Genomic DNA, 20,013 nt, shown 5'->3' on the forward strand with positions numbered 1-20,013 from the left:
CCCTCTAAATCACTCAAGAGAGGCCCATTTCAGCATGAGAACAGGGTTGGGCCTCGGGAATGTGTCGGAGTGACAGCAGCATCATTTCCTGCTGTCATGGCTTTCCCCTAGCCCTCTCTGGGTTTTTTCCAGCTCCTGATTGGAGACAGCTTGGAGTGAGTGGGTTGTTTAAGGGGTGCACATGGTTTGGGAGAAAGGGCAGGAAACATATAGGGGAAAAGTGGAGTGGTGTTACGAAACCCACCTGCTTTCTTGTCCGCGTCTTCCCTGTGCGTAGCTTGATGTACCGTGCTATCAGCTCGTTTCGTCCTGAAAGAGCCAGCACATTGACATTAAAAACATTATTTGCATTAAGAAAATGTAAAGTTATTCAATATATAATGAGATATTTGTGGATTTGTTTACATGCAAAGTTTGATTTAGTTTATTAGTTCATAGTGATATGTCTAACAGTGTAAATCCTTGTTGAATGTATGTAAATGCAACAGGCTTGGCATGGTGTCAGTAGGAGGATAGGTCAGCTAGGGGATGATGAGGTACTGCTAACTTATCATCAGCATGCTGGACGTGGTTGGCTAGGAAAATCAGCTGCAGAGGTGGGAGGGGTGTCTGAGTCTGTGCTAATGTGTCCTGTATGTGTTTGTATTGGTGTAAGTGTGTGTGTATGTAGATGTGTTATCAGTAAAAGTGTGTATTTGTGTAAACGCAAGTGTGTGGGTGTGTATGTGCAAGTACGTACATGTGTGTGCAACCGCACTTGTGTGTGTGTGCTTGCCCTGGTCTGTGTACCCTGTGGGGCTGGTGCTGCTGAAAGACAGGTCACAGTGGCTGAGCAGGTGAAGGGGTATAGCAGCCATGCGATCCCAGGCCGGGCTCAGAGGAGACACCACAGCCACAGAGAGTGACGAAGGAGGCCAGGCCTGGAGAGGCCGCTCGGCAGCTGGTCTGTGTGTGTCAATGTTTATAGAATACGCCTGCAGTAAATCTTAGGCTTGTTCCTCCATCAAGGCTTTGGTTACAGGGCAAAGGACTTGTTTCAATGGTCATGTGGCCTCTCACCTCTTTCCCTGGCCCTGTACACACATGCACACACACATACAGTACCAGTCAAAAGTTTGGACACACCTTCTCATTCAAGGGTTTTTCTTTATTTTTATTATTTTCTACATTGTAGAATAATACTCAAGACATCAAAACTATGAAATAACACATATGGAATCATGTAGTAATCAAAAAAGTGTTAAACAAATTAAAATATATTTTAGATTCTTCAAAGTAGCCACCCTTTGCCTTGATGACAGCTTTGCACACTCTTGGCATTCTCTCAACCAGCTTGAGATAGTTTGGGATGAGTTGGACCGCAAAGTGAAGGAAAAGCAGTAAACAAGTGCTCAGCATATGTGGGAACTCCGTCAAGACTGTTGAAAAAGCATTCCAGGTGAACCTGGTTGAGAGAATGCCAAGAGTGTGCAAAGCTGTCATCAAGGCAAAGGGTGGCTACTTTGAAGAATCTAAAATATACTTGAACACTTTTTTGGTTACTACATTATTCCATATGTTATTTTATAGTTTTGATGTCTTCACCATTATTGTACAACGTAGAAAATAGTACAAACAAAGAAAAACCCTTGAATGAGTAGGTGTCCAAACTTTTGACTGGTACTATATGCACACACACACACACACACACACACACACACACACACACACACACACACACACACACACACACACACACACACACACACACACACACACACAGCGTGCCTCCCAGCTGTAGAAGAGTCGAGTTTGCACCACCTCTTAAACACTGTAATTTTTCCCTGTCACACCACATCTCGATGTGAATTAACACAGAGATCAGTCACGCAACGCAATGTGGAACAACCAGCATAATATTTTCCTCACATAGTGATGCTTGGGTCAGAAAACCCGACCCTACCCCGTCTGACCAATCAGAATGCCCAGTTACGTCGAGGAAGAAGCCCAGAAACACTGGTAGGCAATAAAAGTGATAAGATTCAGCTTGAACTCCAAAGGGTACCCTATTACCAGAGCCCTGGTGAAAAGTAATGCACTATATAGGGAATAGAGTGCCATTTGGGAAGCAACCTATGAATGGAATGCAAAACATAGTTTCTCCAGCTCTCTTCTGAGCCTCGCTGCTGGGGATAAGGTTCTAGCGGACGGTGTTTGTTCCGACATACAGTAACTTTCCACTAATCAATCCCTAACAGTGTTAAAGTTTAATAGGGGACTAGTCCACTGCAGGCAAATTTACGACTTATAAAAGTGGCCGCTTTTTAGCATTAGAGGCTATTGGGGGGAATTTGGCGGTGATGGTTTTCTGTGAAGTGGCGACATGTTCACAAAATAGTTTAAATTAAGGAGGGCGATTGTAACCTCTTTATGCACACAAACACACACACACACACAGCTGTAGGGCTCCCTTTGTGTCATGCTTTTATGGACTTAAACCTTTCCCTCAGTCTCCTTATGTCTCCACATACAGCCCAGTCACGGCACTCATTCACTCTGAATCTTATTTTCATTTCCAGGCTGGAACTGCTCAAGCGTTCAGTATTTATCAGAAGGTGCACTCGCTCGCCAATTGTTTGAGCACCTCAATGCATATTTCTTTAATCCCTTTGAATTAAAAAAAGTGTTCCACATTTCTTGTGCACTTTGCAGTTGCTGACTAAAAACAGGCAAATACTTTTTGCGAGGTCACTGTGAAGACTTGGCGAGGTCTCTGTGAAGACTTGACGAGGTCTCTGTGAAGACTTGGCGAGGTCTCTGTGAAGACTTTGCGAGGTCTCTGTGAAGACTTGGAGAGGTCACTGTGAAGACTTTGCGAGGTCTCTGTGAAGACTTGGTGAGATCTCTGTGAAGACTTGGCGAGGTCACTGTGAAGACCTGGCGAGATCACTGTGAAGACTTGGCGAGGTCTCTGGGGTGACTTGGCGAGATCACTGTGAAGACTTGGCGAGGTCTCTGGGGTGACTTGGGGAGGTCTCTGTGAAGACTTGGGGAGATCTCTGGGGTAACTTGGCGAGATCACTGTGAAGACTTGGCGAGGTCTCTGGGGTGACTTGGCGAGATCACTGTGAAGACTTGGGGAGGTCTCTGGGGTGACTTGGGGAGGTCTCTGTGAAGACTTGGGGAGGTCTCTGGGGTGACTTGGGGAGGTCTCTGTGAAGACTTGGGGAGATCTCTGGGGTGACTTGGGGAGGTCTCTGTGAAGACTTGGCGAGGTCTCTGTGAAGACTTGGCGAGGTCTCTGTGAAGACTTGGCGAGGTCTCTGTGAAGACTTGGCGAGGTCTCACTGTGAAGACTTGGCGAGATCACTGTGAAGACTTGGCGAGGTCTCTGGGGTGACTTGGCAAGATCACTGTGAAGACTTGGCGAGGTCTCTGGGGTGACTTGGCGAGATCACTGTGAAGACTTGGCGAGGTCTCTGGGTGACTTGGCGAGATCACTGTGAAGACTTGGGGAGGTCTCTGGGGTGACTTGGGGAGGTCTCTGTGAAGACTTGGGGAGATCTCTGGGGTGACTTGGGGAGGTCTCTGTGAAGACTTGGCAAGGTCACTGTGAAGACTTGGCGAGGTCACTGTGAAGACTTGGCGAGGTCTCTGGGGTGACTTGGCGAGATCACTGTGAAGACTTGGGGAGGTCTCTGGGGTGACTTGGGGAGGTCTCTGTGAAGACTTGGGGAGATCTCTGGGGTGACTTGGGGAGGTCTCTGTGAAGACTTGGGGAGGTCTCTGGGGTGACTTGGGGAGGTCTCTGTGAAGACTTGGGGGGGTCTCTGGGGTGACTTGGGGAGGTCTCTGCGGTGACTTGAGTGGAATCCAGATTTTTGGTATTGTGCTTATAAAATAATTTGAGCCAAGATTTGGCATTATGTTCACATACTGTCACACAAAGTCTCTACACACATGACATCCTCCCAGTCCACTCAGCCCATTCAAAATTAGCATCCTGTATTTGTTACCATTAAACCTAGTCATTAATGGTCTCTGGGGTGACTTGGGGAGGTCTCTGTGAAGACTTGGCAAGGTCACTGTGAAGACTTGGCGAGATCACTGTGAAGACTTGGCGAGGTCTCTGGGGTGACTTGGCGAGATCACTGTGAAGACTTGGGGCGGTCTCTGGGGTGACTTGGGGAGGTCTCTGTGAAGACTTGGGGAGATCTCTGGGGTGACTTGGGGTGGTCTCTGTGAAGACTTGGGGAGGTCTCTGGGGTGACTTGGGGAGGTCTCTGGGGTGACTTGGGGAGGTCTCTGGGGTAACTTGAGGAGGTCTCTGGGGTGACTTGGCGAGGTCACTGTGAAGACTTGGCGAGGTCTCTGGGGTGACTTGGGGAGGTCTCTGTGAAGACTTGGGGAGATCTCTGGGGTGACTTGGGGAGGTCTCTGTGAAGACTTGGGGAGGTCTCTGGGGTGACTTGGGGAGGTCTCTGTGAAGACTTGGGGAGGTCTCTGGGGTGACTTAGGGAGGTCTCTGCGGTGACTTGAGTGGAATCCAGATTTTTGGCATTGTGCTAATAAAATAATTTGAGCCAAGATTTGGCATTATGTTCACATACTGTCACACAAAGTCTCTACACACATGACATCCTCCCAGTCCACTCAGCCCATTCAAAATTAGCATCCTGTATTTGTTACCATTAAACCTAGTCATTAATGAGCTGTTAAAGAGGACCCCTTGACTTTTTCCATATTTTGTTACGTTACAGGCTTATTTTAAAATTGATTTGTTTTTTTTTCTCCTAATCAATCTACACACAATACCCGATAATGACAAAGCAAAAACAGGTTTTTAGACATTTTTGCAAATGTATTAAAAATACAAAACTGAAATATCAAATTTACATAAGTACTCAGACCCTTTACTCAGTACTTTGCTGAAGTACCTCTGGCAGTGATTACAGCCTTGAGTCTTCTTGGGCATGACGCTACCAGCTTGGCACACCTGTATTTGGGGAGTTTCTCCCATTCTTCTCTGCAGATCCTCTCAAGCTCTGTCAGGTTGGATGGGGAGCGTCGCTTCACAGCTATTTTCAGGTCTCTCCAGAGATGATTGATCGGGTTTAAGTCTGGGCTCTAGCTTGGACACTCAAGGACATTCAGAGACTTGTCCCGGAGCTTCTTGTGTATTATCTTGGCTATGTGCTTAGGGCCATTGTCCTGTTGGAAGGTGAACCTTAGCCCCAGTCTGAGGTTCTGAGTGCTCTTGAGCAGGTTTTCATCAAATATCTCTCTGTACTTTGCTCCGTTCATATTCACCCTCGATCCTGACCAGTCTCCCAGTCCCTGACGCTGAAAAACTTCCCCATAGCATGATGCTGCCACCACCATGCTTCACCATAGGGATGGTGCCAGGTTTCCTCCAGATGTGATGCTTGGCAATCAGGCCAAAGAGTTCAAGCTTGGTTTCATCAGACCAGAGAATCTTGATTCTCATGGTTTGAGAGTCCTCTGGGTGCCTTTTGGCAAACTCCAAACGGGCTGTCATGTGTCTTTTACTGAGTAGTGGCTTCAGTCGGGCCACTCTACCATAAAGGCCTGATTGGTGGAGTGCTGCAGAGATGGTTGTCCTTTTGGAAGGTTCTCCCATCTCCACAGAGGAACTCTGGAGCTCTGTCAGAGTGACCATCGGGTTCTTGGTCACCTCCCTGACCAAGTCCATTCTCCCCCGATTGCTCAGTTCTTCCATTTAAGAATGATGGAGACCACTGTGTTCTTGGGGAATGATGCAGAAATATTTTGGTACCCTTCCCCAGATCTGTTGTTCGACACAATCCTGTCTCTGAGATCTACAGACAATTCCTTCGACCTGATGGCTTGGTTATTGCTATAACATGCACTGTCAACTGTGGGACCTTTATATAGACAGGTGTGTGCCTTTCCAAATCATGTCCAATTAATTGAATTTACCCCAGGTGGACTCCAATCAAGTTGTAAAAACATCTCAAGAACAATCAATGGACACAGAATGCACTTGAGCTCAATTCCGAGTCTCAATAAAGTGCCTGAATACTTATGTAAATAAGGTATTTGTTTTATATTTTTTTATAAATGTGCAAAAATTTCTAAAACCCTGTTTTCGCTTTGTCATTATAGGGTATTGTGTGTAGATTTGTATTTAATTCATTTTAGAATAAGGCTGTAACATAACAAAATTTGGAAAAAGTCAAGGGGTCTGAATACTTTCCAAATGCACTATATATCAGATGGCACTCCCAGAAATGGACGGGTGGTATGATTTTAAAATGATCTAGACAGATCAGAGACACTGAGAAGTAGTCATTCAATAGCACAATGATGAGGTCATTATCGTGTGATCGTGTGACTGTGTCAACTGAATGGGTGGTGTCTAGACTCCAGAGGGGGCGACGGAGCAGCAGCCTGTCCTTGGCCAACTCAGTGGTTTAGGTCAGGTAGGTTAGAGACTGGGATCAGGAAATAAGATCCAAGTTCTCCAGAGCAGTGACCGACTCTGGGAACGCGGCTGGTCTAGAGATCATCTGGGAGCTCCAAGAAACACCCTTGGTCCCCTCACCCTCACATCCTCAGGGAAAGGTCAGAGGGGTTAGTGGTGGGTGCAGGATGTGTCACGCGAAGGTGTAGGTGCAACCCTCCCCTCCATCCCTGTCATAAATCTGCCTCCTCTCAAGGCAGGGTTCCTCTCTGTCCCCGAACGGTCAGTCCCTGCTCTCCCTGCTCTCTGTGTTCTCTCCTTCCCAGAGCATTCCTCACATACCAACACCCTGACTGCCCTGCCTGCTGCAGCACTGGGCCTGCATCTGTTCTCTCTGCTGCCTGCCCCATGGGGGCGTACTGGGTTATTATGTGTGTGTGTGTGTATTTGTACTTGTGTGTGCGTACGCAGCTACACCACTTGACCTCTGTGTACAAACACTCACACCCTCATGACATCCACTCACACCATAGCACATAGCCATCCCAGCCTCGCTAGCCACTCCAGACTCCAGCACAGATGACAACAGAGGACCCAGCTTCTTATGTCTACTCTCCATCTATTCTGAACAGTGGCGTTCCATGGGATCGACATGATTAGGCCAAACATGCCAGCCACTTTGTAACACACAAACCATCTCTGTTAGACAGAGAGCACACGTGCACACGCACAGCAAGCCGCTTTATGAACGCACATCTGCCAGCCGTACGGCTTCCGACAGCCTCTCTGTCTCTGGGCGATAACTAAGGTCAGATTTAGGCCGCAGGCAGGAATGTGTTGGCAGGGTGCGATTTCCCCTCGGATAGGATAGCTAGCTGAGAGATTTGGAGTGGTGGCGTGGAGACTCCTGACACAGGCCCGTCTCTGAAGCCACTGGCTAGCTCACTTCTCTCTTACTGACACTATCTGCTATGGCGCTGTCCATGCAAAGCTGTTCACTCTCAGTCCTGGAGGGCCAAAACACTTCTGGTTTTCATCCTCTTCTTCTAATAAGGGACTGATTCAGTCCTGGGACACCAGATGTGTGCAATTAACCACCAGGTAGAAACAAAAAGCAGAAGCGTTTTGGCCGTCCAGGACTGGAATTGAACAGCCCTGCTGTAAAGACTTAGACCGGGATTCAAAGATACGGGATGTGAACATTGCGTTTCAAATGTGAAATCACTGTAACAGCAGCAGCTGACTGTTTACTCTGTTTCATTTGAATCCATACAGAACCGCACCTCTCCACCGGTTACATAATATTATAAACTGGGTGGTTCGAGCCCTGAATGTTGATTTGCTGACAGCCGTGGTATATCAGACCGTATACCACGGGTATTTACATTTTTTAATTTTTTATTTTACCTTTATTTTACTAGGCAAGTCAGTTAAGAACAATGTGAGAGTGAAGGTCAAGACAGGGGCTAGGGCTACAGAGCCGAGGTCAGGTTCAGACTCAGGACCTCCCCCATGTGACTGCTGTGCTGTGCCCCCTGCACCGCCCCAGCCTCATCCTCAGGAGGGCTCAGGTGTCGCCACTACCCACTCACTACCCAACAAACCCCTGACCTGGCCATGCCTTCAAGTACTCTCTCTGGAGACAGCAAACAGTGACCCCACTGCAGTAGTACTCAATAATGATATGGTGACCGTACTGAGAACTCTGTCCTGTCTCAGCTGCAATTACAAAAGAAACATGACACAGGAGCACTTTATCAAAAGGCTACCAGCTACACACAGCCTTCTGTCAGTGAATCTCTCACTTGACTGGAAAGGTTGGGACCTGGGTGAGGAGGATAATTATTTATTTCCATTGGGCCTTTCCTTTACATCATACACTGTTATTAATGAGGGTTGACAGAAAAAACTGCTGCTCTCTGTTTGCAGGGCACGTTGGCGTCTACACAAGAGAAACAAACATGTCAAGATGTTTGTCGGCAATAAAACCCTTGCAATGAAGGCCAGAGAAAACAGATGTTCACTATAGGAGGTATAGCGGAAGAGCAGGTGTGAAAGAACATGATGACTGAATAAAATATTATACTCTGTCAGTTATTTTTGCATTAGGCATAAGACTATTGCCTTTTTCTGATTATGTAAATAATACAAGTGATTAGTTATGAGTGATTATCCAATGGGTGGGTCTAATCCTGAATGCTGATTGGTTAAAACCGAGCTTCTCTGGCATTATCACTTAAATATTCAATAACTGTAAATAAACAACCAACATTTCCACTATCAAATTTGTTATTTTCATATACGGCCTATATGGGTATCCTATACCTCGGGGCAAAGCACTTATCCAACTGTCCATCCCTCCTCCCCTATAACACACATCATTTGTCATCCCAGATCTGACAAGCCTTTCTACTCGGTGGATCCCTGTCACTTTACACGCCGGACGTTAGTTGGATGGGGCAAAGCACAACCGGGACCGGTGGAAGCCAGGAAATGTTTTCATTGGCACTGCAGGCCGAATGACTGCCACACAAAAACCTCCACAATATCCGTGACACTGTCTTAATAAGCAAGCTAATAACTGCAGTGAGTAATAAGCATGATGGCCAGACTATTATGAGAAAAATGCCATGAATACATGAGGAAATATGAGACAAAAACATTCCTCTCGATATAAGAAATTACAATTGGATGAAGAGGATCTACACGCATACCACAAAATGAACGGTTCCCCATCTCAATATGGCATTGTTGCCTCTGGAATGGCACTTGTTCAGTGTTATAGACAGGAAATGCAATACAGTGCATTCAGGAAAAGTATTCAGACCACTTGACTTTTTCCACATTTTGTTATATTAGACTTATTCTAAAATAGATTGATTAGGGTGGAAAAAAACAATTTAATCTACACACCATATCCCATAATAACTAAGCAAAAACAGATTGTTAGACATTCAGATCCTTTACTCAGTACTTTGTTGAAGCAGCTTTGGTAGCGATTACAGCCTCGAGTCTTCTCCCATTCTTCTCTGTAGATCCTCTCAAGCTCTCTCATGTTGGATGGGAAGTGTGTGCAAAGCTGTCATCAAGGCAAAGGGTGGATATTCAAGAATCTCAAATATAAAATATATTTTGATTTGTTTAACACTTGTTTGGTTACTACATAATTCCATATGTGTTATTTGATGTCTTCATTATTATTCTACAATGTAGAAAATAGTCAAAATAAAGAAAAACCCTTGAATGAGCCGGTGTTCTAAAACCTTTGACCGGTAGTGTATTTCCATAGGTTTTCCTCTCACTTCATGTAATGACATACTTAAATTTGAAAACCTCAACCTGAGAATGAAATTAACATAGCTTTAGGTTGAAATGAGTTGAGTTGTAGCAATGTGTCGAAAAGTCTGTCAATGACCCTGACAGGGCTGATTAAACAGGATGGGGGGTCAGTGTGGTGGGTGGGCTTAGCTGTTTAGGGGCTGATGGGGTGTGGGTGGGCAGCGGGTTCAGTCTTGTCTCTTTTCTCATGTAGTAAATTTTATCTGGCCGTGAGGCTGTGGTGAACTTGGGGAGAAGTTGGAGGTTAGCTGAAAGGCAGACAGACCCGCTGAGAGACTGACGGACTGACGTACAGATGGGGAGGGGGGCAGAGAGCATGTTAAATCCCAGAAATAGCAGCGTACAGAGGAGGGAGGCATAAAGACACACACACACACACACACACACGCACACACACACACGAAACAGGTGCAGAATGCCCCGGAGCCGCACAAGACACCGCCGCTGCCTTGGTGTTTATTTGTTTCCCTCCCCTCACTCCAAGCACTCAAAGGGTAAACGTCTATTCTGGTATAGGGTTACAGCGGAGCTGCCTTGAACCCCGGTTCCAAGCGCATGCCATTCCTAACGGCCCATCGTGCTCCCTGGCACGCATCACCCGCCCCTGACCCCCGTGGGGAGGAAGGGGCACCTCAGCGCGACCCCCAGCTCTCACCACCCTCCCCTCCCTCCCCAGCCTCTCTTCCCCTAAAACAGAATGTGACACCTGCCCCCTCTCCTCCGTCCCATTATTGCAGGCTTTATAAGGGGTTAGAGTTGATCAGGGGACGGCTGTGAACTCGCCGGGCCCAGATAGCCATTAGCCACATGCTAGGCTAAAGGAGCTCGCTCAGAGAGGGGAGATGACAGACCTCCTCTGAAAAGCACACAACCACCTGCTCCGTTTGGACCCAACGCTTTTCCACCACCAGCAGACGAGCTATCGTTATCGCAAGCCATCTGTTAGCAGATGTCTACCAGCAAGACCTAGTGTGTCCTATCAAATCAAAGTTTATTGGTTGCGTACACAGATTTTTTTTATTTAACCTTTATTTAACTAGGCAAGTCAGTTAAGAACAAATTATTATTTACAATGACACTCTACCAAGAGGCAAAAGGCCTCCTGTGGGGACGGGGCTGGGATTAAAAATAAAAATGTAGGACAAAACACACATCACAACAAGAGAGACACCACAACACTACAAAAAGAGAGACCTAAGACAACAACACAGCATGGCAGCAACACATGACAGCATAGCATGGTAGCAATACAACATGACAACACGGTAGCGAAACAATATGGCAGCAGCACAACCTGGTAGCAGCACAAAATTGGTATAAACATTGTTAGGCACAGACAACAGTACAAAGGGAGAAAAGGTAGAGACAACAATACATCACTCGAAGCAGCCACAAGTGTCAGTAAGAGTGACCTGATTGAGTCTTTGAATGTAAAGATGGAGATAAAACTATCCAGTTTGGGGCCTCCCGAGTGGTGCAGCGGTCTAAGGCACTGCATCGCTGTGCAAGAAGCGTTACTACGGGCTGAGTCACAACCAGCCATGGCCGGGAGTTAGGCGGGTTATGTTTCGGAGGACACATTACTCCACCTTAGCCTCTCCCAAGTTAGCGATTAGCAAGATCAAAAAGGGGTTAAAAATACAAAATAAATAAACTGTCCAGTTTGAGTGTTTGTTGCAGCTCCTTCCAGTCGCTAGCTGCAGCGAAAAGAGGAGCGACCCAGGGATGTGTGAGCTTTGGGGACCTTCACCAGAATGTGACTGGCAGAACGGGTGTTGTATGTGGAGGATGAGGGGTGCAGTAGGTATCTCAGATAGGGGGGAGTGAGGCCTAAGAGGATTTTATAAATTAGCATCAACCAGTGGGTCTTTTGCCGGGTATACAGAGATGACCAGTTCACAGAGGAGTACAGAGTGCAGTGACGTGTCCTATAAGGGGCACTGGTGGCAAATCTGATGGCTGAATGGTAAGGAACATCTAGCCGCATGAGAGCACCCTTACCTGCTGATCTATAATTTACATCTTCAAAATCTAGCATGGGTAGGATGGTCATCTGAATCAGGGTTAGTTTGGCAGCTGGGGTGAAAGAGGAGCGATTATGATAGAGGAAACCAAGTCTAGATTTAAATTCAACCTGCAGCTTTGAAAATGTGCTGAGACAAGGACAGTGTACCATCTAGCCATACTCCCAAGTACTTGTATGAGGTGACTACCTTATTAAGATCTAAACCCTCAGATATATTAATCACACCAATGGGGAGAGGGGCATTTTACAGATGTTATCCCATATGTAAGAAATATCAGAACAAAATAGGGTTAGGGTTAGGGTTAGTCCAAAATATGGAAAAAGTCATGTATAAATGTATAAAAAAGAAAAAACTGAAAAGGTACACATTTACATAAGTACTCAGACCCTTTACTCAGTACTTTGCTGAAGCACCTTTGGCAGTGATTACAGCATCAAGTTTTCTTGGGTATGACGTGACAAGTATTTGGGGAGTTCCTCCCTTTCTTCTCAGCAGATCCTCTCAAGCGCTGTCAGGTTGGATGGGGAGCGTCGCTGCACAGTTATTTTCAGGTCTCTCCAGAAGTGTTCACTCGGGTTCAAGTCCGGGCTCTGGCTGGGCCACTCAAGGACATTCAGACACTTGACCCAAATCCAATCCTTTGTTGTAATGGCTGTGTGCTTAAGGTCGTTATCCTGTTGGAAGGTGAACCTTTTCCCCAGTCTGAGGTCCTGAGTGATCTGGAGCAGGTTTTCATCAAGGATCTCTCTGTACTTCGCTCTGTTAATCTTTGCCTCGATCCTGACTAGCCTCCCAATTCCTGACGCTGAAAGATATCCCCAAAGCATGATGCTACCACCCCCATGCTTCACCGTAGGGATGGTGCCAGGTTTCCTCCAGACGTGACGCTTGGCATTTAGGACAAAGAGTTCAATCTAGGTTTCATCAGACCAGAGAATCTTGTTTCTCATGGTCTGAGAGTCTTGAGGTGCCTTTTGGCAAACTCCAACAGGGCTGTCATGTGCCTTTTACTGAGGAGTGGCTTCCGTCTGGCCACTCTACCATAAAGGCCTGATTGGTGGAGTGCTGCAGAGATGGTTGTCCTTCTGGAAGGTTCTCCCATCTCCACAGAGGAGCTCTGTCAGAGTGACCATTGGGTTCTTGGTATTATGGGGTATTGTGTGTAGATTGCTAAGGAATTTGTTTTGATTTAATCCATTTTAGAATAATGCTGTAACGAAACAAAATGTAGAAAAAGTCAAGGGGTCTGAATACTTTCCAAAGGTACTGTGTGTATATATATATATATATATAGCCTGCTGTCCTGTACCTTTGCCCTACTACTCTGGATTACCGACCTCTGCCTGACCTGACCCTGAGCCTGCCTGCCATCCTGTACCTTTGCCCCACTACTCTGGATTACCGACCTCTGCCTGACCTGACCCTGAGCCTGCCTGCTGTCCTGTACCTTTGCCCCACTACTCTGGATTACCGACCTCTGCCTGACTCTGACCCTGAGCCAGCCTGCTGTCCTGTACCTTAGCCCCACTACTCTGGATTACCGATCTCTGCCTGACCCTGACCCTGAGCCTGCCTGCTGTCCTGTATCTTAGCCCCACTACTCTGGATTATTGACCCCTGCCTGCCTTGACCTGTCATCTGCCTGCCCCTGTTGCTGTATTAAACACTGTTACTTCGACACAGTCTGCATTTGGGTCTTACCTGAAACGTGATAGTATGTCCGAAACACATTGCTTATCTAAATATTTTCCCTTATCATGGCATATAACTTTTTTCTTCACCTTTATTCCAAAATGTTAATTGGACTGCAACACTTAAAAGCCAATGATGTAACATAGGTATGAAGGCCAACAAGAAATTAAGTAATGCATGTCTGACATAAATGTATGACTGATAATGAGATATGGCAAAACAGGGTAAACAACATGCCCTCACCATAGTTATGTAATCGAATAGTGCGGTAGGTAACCTAGCGGTTAAGAGTGTTGGGCCAGTAATCAAAAGGTCGCTGGTTCGAATCAAGGCACTTAACCCTAATTACTCCTGTAAGTCGCTCTGGATAAAAGAGTCTGCTAAATTACAAAAATGTCAATGAATACTAGTATAGTACATAAATGGCTGAGGGAAAGAGGGAAGGTGAACGAATTATGTCAGAATCAATCAGAACGTGAGTAGCAGCATAGAGGCGTGTGACATCCATGGTGCCATTACACGCTACTCAGCCACGTGGATGGAGGGGAGGGACAGCTGGGCAGAAACCCAGCATGGTGTGTGTACCAGAGTGCTGTGAGTGGTGGTGGTAGTGAGAGGGTGTGTGGAACTATGTGTGTACTCTGGGATACTGCCATTTATCACTCACAACGCATAAGAACTATGTGTGTGTGTGTGTGTGTGTGTGTGTGTGTGTGTGTGTGTGTGTGTGTGTGTGTGTGTGTGTGTGTGTGTGTGTGTGTGTGTGTGTGTGTGTGTGTGTGTGTGTGTGTGTGTGTGTGTGTGTGTGTGAGTGTGTGTGTGTGTGCAACTGTGTGTATACGTATGTAGGCCTTATTTGTGAGGGAAAGTGGTCAGTGCAGATACAACTGGCATACTGGCATATCTTCAATTTCAAGGGACATGGCTCCATGAGAGTGTATGTACATGAACATTTGAGGGGACAGCATATAGTCAGTCATCATATAAAGCCAGGGAATAGATGGGAAAAGGGTAGGGCATACCATACATCTTTCCCTCGTCGGAGAGGATAATCTTCCTGCGTCCGCAGGGCGGGTAGATGGACAGGGCCTCATGGAAGCTCTGTTCGATGTCAGGGCTCCACACGCCCTCCGCATCGTTCTCCAGAGCCTTGTCCAGAGGCTCGTTCAGCTCCTCACTGCTGCCCCCAGGGGAGGGGGCCGGCACCCACTCCGCAGACGTGGTGGGGGCAGGGGGGGACCACAGGACAGGGCTGGGGTTGGAGGGATCGGGGGGTAGACCCAGGAGGGGGAAGGGGCTTGGGGTGGGGTGTAGATGGTGTCTTCCAGGGGCCAATGACAGAACAAGACAGGGGAGAGTGATCCTGAGAAAGCAAAATACATAACATTTAGGTCAGGTGAGGTTGAGTCAAGGAGTGCAGGCTAGAAGAATGTTAGGCCAAGAACAAGAGCATAGGAAGGCAATACCCATCGGAAACAGTGAATGACCATATGATATGCTTTAAAGGATAACAAGGATTGCTATCAAATATTGATTATGCTGCTAAGTATTTGATACTTTGAATTGTCTTGGTATCCATAGTAATGTACTGTCTGTGACTATGTATGATAAGCTATTCCCATGCTAAAAACTTGCCAGATCTCAATCAAAACATACATTCAAACATCAAGAAACTTCCTGGTAAAATTAAGATGAAACAAAAACCACAACAGAATTCTGGTCATTTGACGTCAGCCCAAGGAGGTTGAACTATCTAGGAAAGCGATAGCTATGTCAGCTGAGTGTGGTCATATGAAGAGCGGCGTGCGCGCAAATGCTATGAAATCTTAGATCACATCAATGGGGAGTTGCTAATACTACTTGGATAAAGCACCTCGGACCAGAAATTAGATTATGGAGCCATGAAAACAAACAGCATGGCACCTAGAGGCCAAGGAGATGGCTGAAGAGATGGCTGACGAGAGGGCCGGAGAGAGAGGGCCGAGGGAGAGGCAGAGGAGTAACAGACTGGGAAATACATCTCAAACACACCGCCATTGACATTTTCAAATACTTTATCTGTGCTCGATTGAGCTTGCCTGGCTTAATGGACCAATAAAATAGTACCAAAACTGTAAACTCTGCCCATCTGGCAGTCTACAGACAAGCTGAAGCAAACGTGCAAAGTAGAGGTCGACCGATTAATCGGAATGGCCAATTAATTAGGGCCGATTTCAAGTTTTCATAACAATTGGAAATCGGTATTTTTGGACACCGATTTGGCCGATTTAAAAATATATTTTTTACATTTTATTTATTTTTATTCCCCTTTTATTTAATCTTTATTTAACTAGGCAAATCCGTTAAGAACACGTTCTTATTTTCAATGACGGCCTAGGAATGGTGGGTTAACTGACTCGTTCAGGGGCACAACGACAGATTTTTACCTTGTCAGCTTGGGGGATTCAATCTTGCAACCTTACAGTTGACTAGTTCAATAATCTAACCACCTGATTACATTGCACTCCACGAGGAGCCTGCCTGTTACGCGAATGCAGTAGAAGCCAAGGTAAGTTGCTAGCTAGCATTAAACTTATCTTATAAAAAACAATCAATCATAATCACTAGTTAACTACACATGGTTGATGATATTACTAGTTTATCTAGCGTGTCCTGCGTTGCATATAATCGATGCGGTGCATATCGTTGCTCCAATGTGTACCTAACCATAAACATTAATGCCTTTCTTAAAATCAATACACAGAAGTATATATTTTTAAACCTGCCTATTTAGCTAAAAGATATCCAGGTTAGCAGGCAATATTAACCAGGTGAAATTGTGTCACTTCTCTTGCGTTCATTGCACGCGGAGTCAGTGTATATGCAACAGTTTGGGCCACCTCATTTGCCAGAATTTGAAGTAATTATGACATAACATTGAAGGTTGTGCAATGTAACAGCAATATTTAGACTTATGGATGCCACCCGTTAGATAAAATACGGAACGGTTCCGTAATTCACTGAAAGAATAAACGTCTTGTTTTCGAGATGATAGTTTCCAGATTCGACCATATTAATGACCTAAGGCTCGTATTTCTGTGTGTTATTATGTTATAACTAAGTCTATGATTTGATAGAGCAGTCTGATAAGAGCAGTCTGAGCGGTGGTAGGCAGCAGCAGGCTCGTAAGCATTCATTCAAACAGCACTTTCGTGCGTTTTGCCAGCAGCTCTTCGTTGTACTTCAAGCATTGCGCTGTTTATGACTTCAAGCCTATCCACTCCCGAGATTAGGCTGGTGTAACCGATGTGAAATGGCGAGCTAGTTAGCGGAGTGCGCGCTAATAGCGTTTCAAACATCACTCGCTCTGAGACTTGGAGTAGTTATTCCCCTTGCTCTGCATGGGTAACGCTGCTTCGAGGGTGGCTGTTGTCGATGTGTTCCTGGTTCAAGCCCAGGTAGGAGCGAGGATAGGGATGGAAGCTATACTGTTACACTGGCAATACTAAAGTGTCTATAAGAACATCTAATAGTCAAAGGTTAATGAAATACAAATGGTATAGAGAGAAATAGTCCTATAATTCCTATAATAACTACAACCTAAAACTTCTTACCTGGGAATATTGAAGACTCAAAGGAACCACCAGCTTTCATATGTTCTCATGTTCTGAGCAAGGAACTGAAACGTTAGCTTTCTTACATGGCACATATTATACATGGCACATATTGGAATTTTACTTTCTTCTCCAACACTTTGTTTTTGTATTATTTAAACCAAATTGAACATGTTTCATTATTTATTTGAGGCTAAATTGATTTTATTGATGTATTATATTAAGTTAAAATAAGTGTTCATTCAGTATTATTGTAATTGTCATTATTACAAATAAATAAATAAAAATCGTCTGATTAATCGGTATCGGCTTTTTTTGGTCCTCCAATAATCGGCATCGGCGTTGAAAAATCATAATCAGTCGACCTCTAGTTCAAAGTATGTGAAAGATTTCAAATAGTATTTGAACCCAGGTTGGGGATAGACAGAGACACTTGGTCAGACACATCAAGGAGGAGGTCATATCATATCAGGGTTATTTAGGTAATTACACTTCGAAACACTCAAGGAAATTATCAGGCTAGATGTCTGAGAACTGGTCAGGACATTGGGTCAGGGAAAAACTCATCACAAGAAATGGATGAATCTCAATCATTGTTTGTGTTCCTCCAGAGGCAATCTGGGCTGCCAATTAAGGCTATTGACAGTGTTAGTCAGTATGAATCATGATTTGCCTGGTTGTATTCGGCCCTCCTGTTCGCCACAGTGACAATATTTAGCTTAAGGCAAATGTCCTGCAATTCTACACATTTAGCCATATGGCTGAGATAACATTTGCTGTTTGAAGTTTACACTGAAAACGTTTTTCCATTCCGATCTACTGTTTGGATAAAACAAATGCTTAGGCAGCTCCCCCATTACTTTTCTGTGCAGAAAAACCACGAGTGAGTAACGATCTCCATCCAGCCAGTCACCCTCTCTTACTCTGAGACCCCTGACGTACCAATGGGCTTTCCATAAATGAGTTGGCCAGTTAACCATACACGTACACACACACACACACACACACACACACACACACACACACACACACACACACACAAAAAAACGAACACACACACATGACCAAGATAACTAAAATACACAAACCAAACAAACACATGAGACAATGTATCTATTCAGAGGCCATGGGGCAAACTGACCACACACAGATCAACATCCATACACAAACAACAGGTAGTGACTAGAGGTTGACCGATGAATCGGAATGGCCGATTAATTAGGGCCGATTTCAAGTCGGAAATCTGTATTTTTGGGCGCCGATTTGCAGATAAAAAAATATGTATATTTTTTTACATCTTTATTTCACTAGACAAGTGAGTTAAGAACACATTCTTATTTTCAATGGTGGCCTAGGAACCGTGGGATAACTGCCTTGTTCAGGGGCAGAATGACAGATTTTCACCTTGTCAGCTCGGGGGATCCAATCTTGCAACCTTACAGTTAACTAGTCCAATGCAATAACAACCTGCCTCTCTCTCGTTGCATTCCACAAGGAGACTGTTACGTGAATGCAGTAAGCCAAGGTAAGTTGCTAGCTAGCATTAAATTTATCTTAGAAAAAACAATCAATCATAATCATCAGTTAACTACACATGGTTGATGATATTGCTAGATATTATCTAGCGTGTCCTACGTTGCATATAATCTGACTGAGCATACAAGCATACAAGTATCTGACTGAGTGGTGGTAGACAGAAGCAGGCGAGTAAACATTCATTCAAACAGCACTTTCGTGCGTTTTGCCAGCAGCTCTTTGTTGTGTGTCAAGCATTGCGCTGTTTATGACTTCAAGCCTATCAACTCCGAGATGAGGCTCGTGTAACCGAAGTGAAATGGCTAGCTAGTTAGCGCGCGCTAATTGTCGTTTTGTTGCTGGTTCGAGCCCAGGGAGGAGCGAGGAGAGGGACTGAAGCTATACTGTTATACTGGCAATACTAAAGTGCCTATAAGAACATCCAATAGTCAAAGGTTAATGAAATACAAATGGTATAGAGAGAAATAGTCCTATAATTCCTATAACTACAACCTAAAACTTCTTACCTGGGAATATTGAAGACTCATGTTAAAAGGAACCACCAGCTTTCATATGTTCTCATGTTCTGAGCAAGGAACTGAAACGTTAGCTTTCTTACATGGCACATATTATACATGGAACATATTGCACTTTTACTTTCTTCTCCAACACTTTGTTTTTGCATTATTTAAACCAAATTGAACATGTTTCATTATTTACTTGAGGCTAAATTGATTTTATTGATGTATTATATTAAGTTAAAATAAGTGTTCATTCAGTATTGTTGTAATTGTCATTACAAATTTAATCGGTATCGGCTTTTATGGTCCTCCAGTAACCGGTATCGGTATCAACGCTCTAAAATCATAATCGGTCGACCTCTAGTAATGACCCTCACACTCCCTCCATATTTTTTTATTTATTTAACCTTTATTTAACTAGGCAAGTCAGTTAAGAACAAATTCTTATTTACAATGACAGCCTAGGCCCTATTGTCTGTCTGTCTCTCTCTCTCTCTCTTTTTATCTCACTGTTTCTCTCTCTGTCTCTCACTCCCTATTGTCTGTCTCTCTCTGTTTCTCCCTCCCTCCCTCCCTCCCTCTCGCTCTCTCAATTTTTGCTCTTTGTTTTTCTCTCTCTGTTTCTCTTTCCCTCTCCCCCCTCCCTCGTTCTCTGGACTCTCCATACTGAACTATAGTTTAGTGAGTTAACAAAAGAACCCAGGAATGTACAGGCTACATGGACACTTTATTAACCTAATTGAAAAACCTGAATGATGGGGATAACACTACAGAGGGGTATACTACAAAGCAGGATCAATGAGTTAGCCAGCTAACTTTGATATACAACCAGAAATAACTGCAAATGTTATGGTTCATTAAGAAAGCTAAACTTAAATATGTGTTTATCATTGTTGAGTAAA

General features: G+C 44.9%; 1 protein-coding gene across 1 annotated transcript in view; it reads right to left on the minus strand.

The window, feature by feature from the left end:
• Positions 1-20,013, minus strand: part of LOC112228435 (transcriptional enhancer factor TEF-3) — a 40,945-nt gene that overhangs the window by 15,566 nt on the left and 5,366 nt on the right. The window contains exons 2-3 of the mRNA XM_024393798.2: positions 14,505-14,845; positions 245-309 (exon numbers count right to left, since the gene is read on the minus strand). Of these exons, the coding sequence (XP_024249566.2) occupies positions 245-309; positions 14,505-14,845 (406 nt within the window). The remainder of the gene's footprint in view (positions 1-244; positions 310-14,504; positions 14,846-20,013) is intronic.

The sequence above is a fragment of the Oncorhynchus tshawytscha genome, linkage group LG01 (assembly GCF_018296145.1).
Source record: "Oncorhynchus tshawytscha isolate Ot180627B linkage group LG01, Otsh_v2.0, whole genome shotgun sequence".
Lineage (NCBI taxonomy): Eukaryota > Metazoa > Chordata > Actinopteri > Salmoniformes > Salmonidae > Oncorhynchus > Oncorhynchus tshawytscha.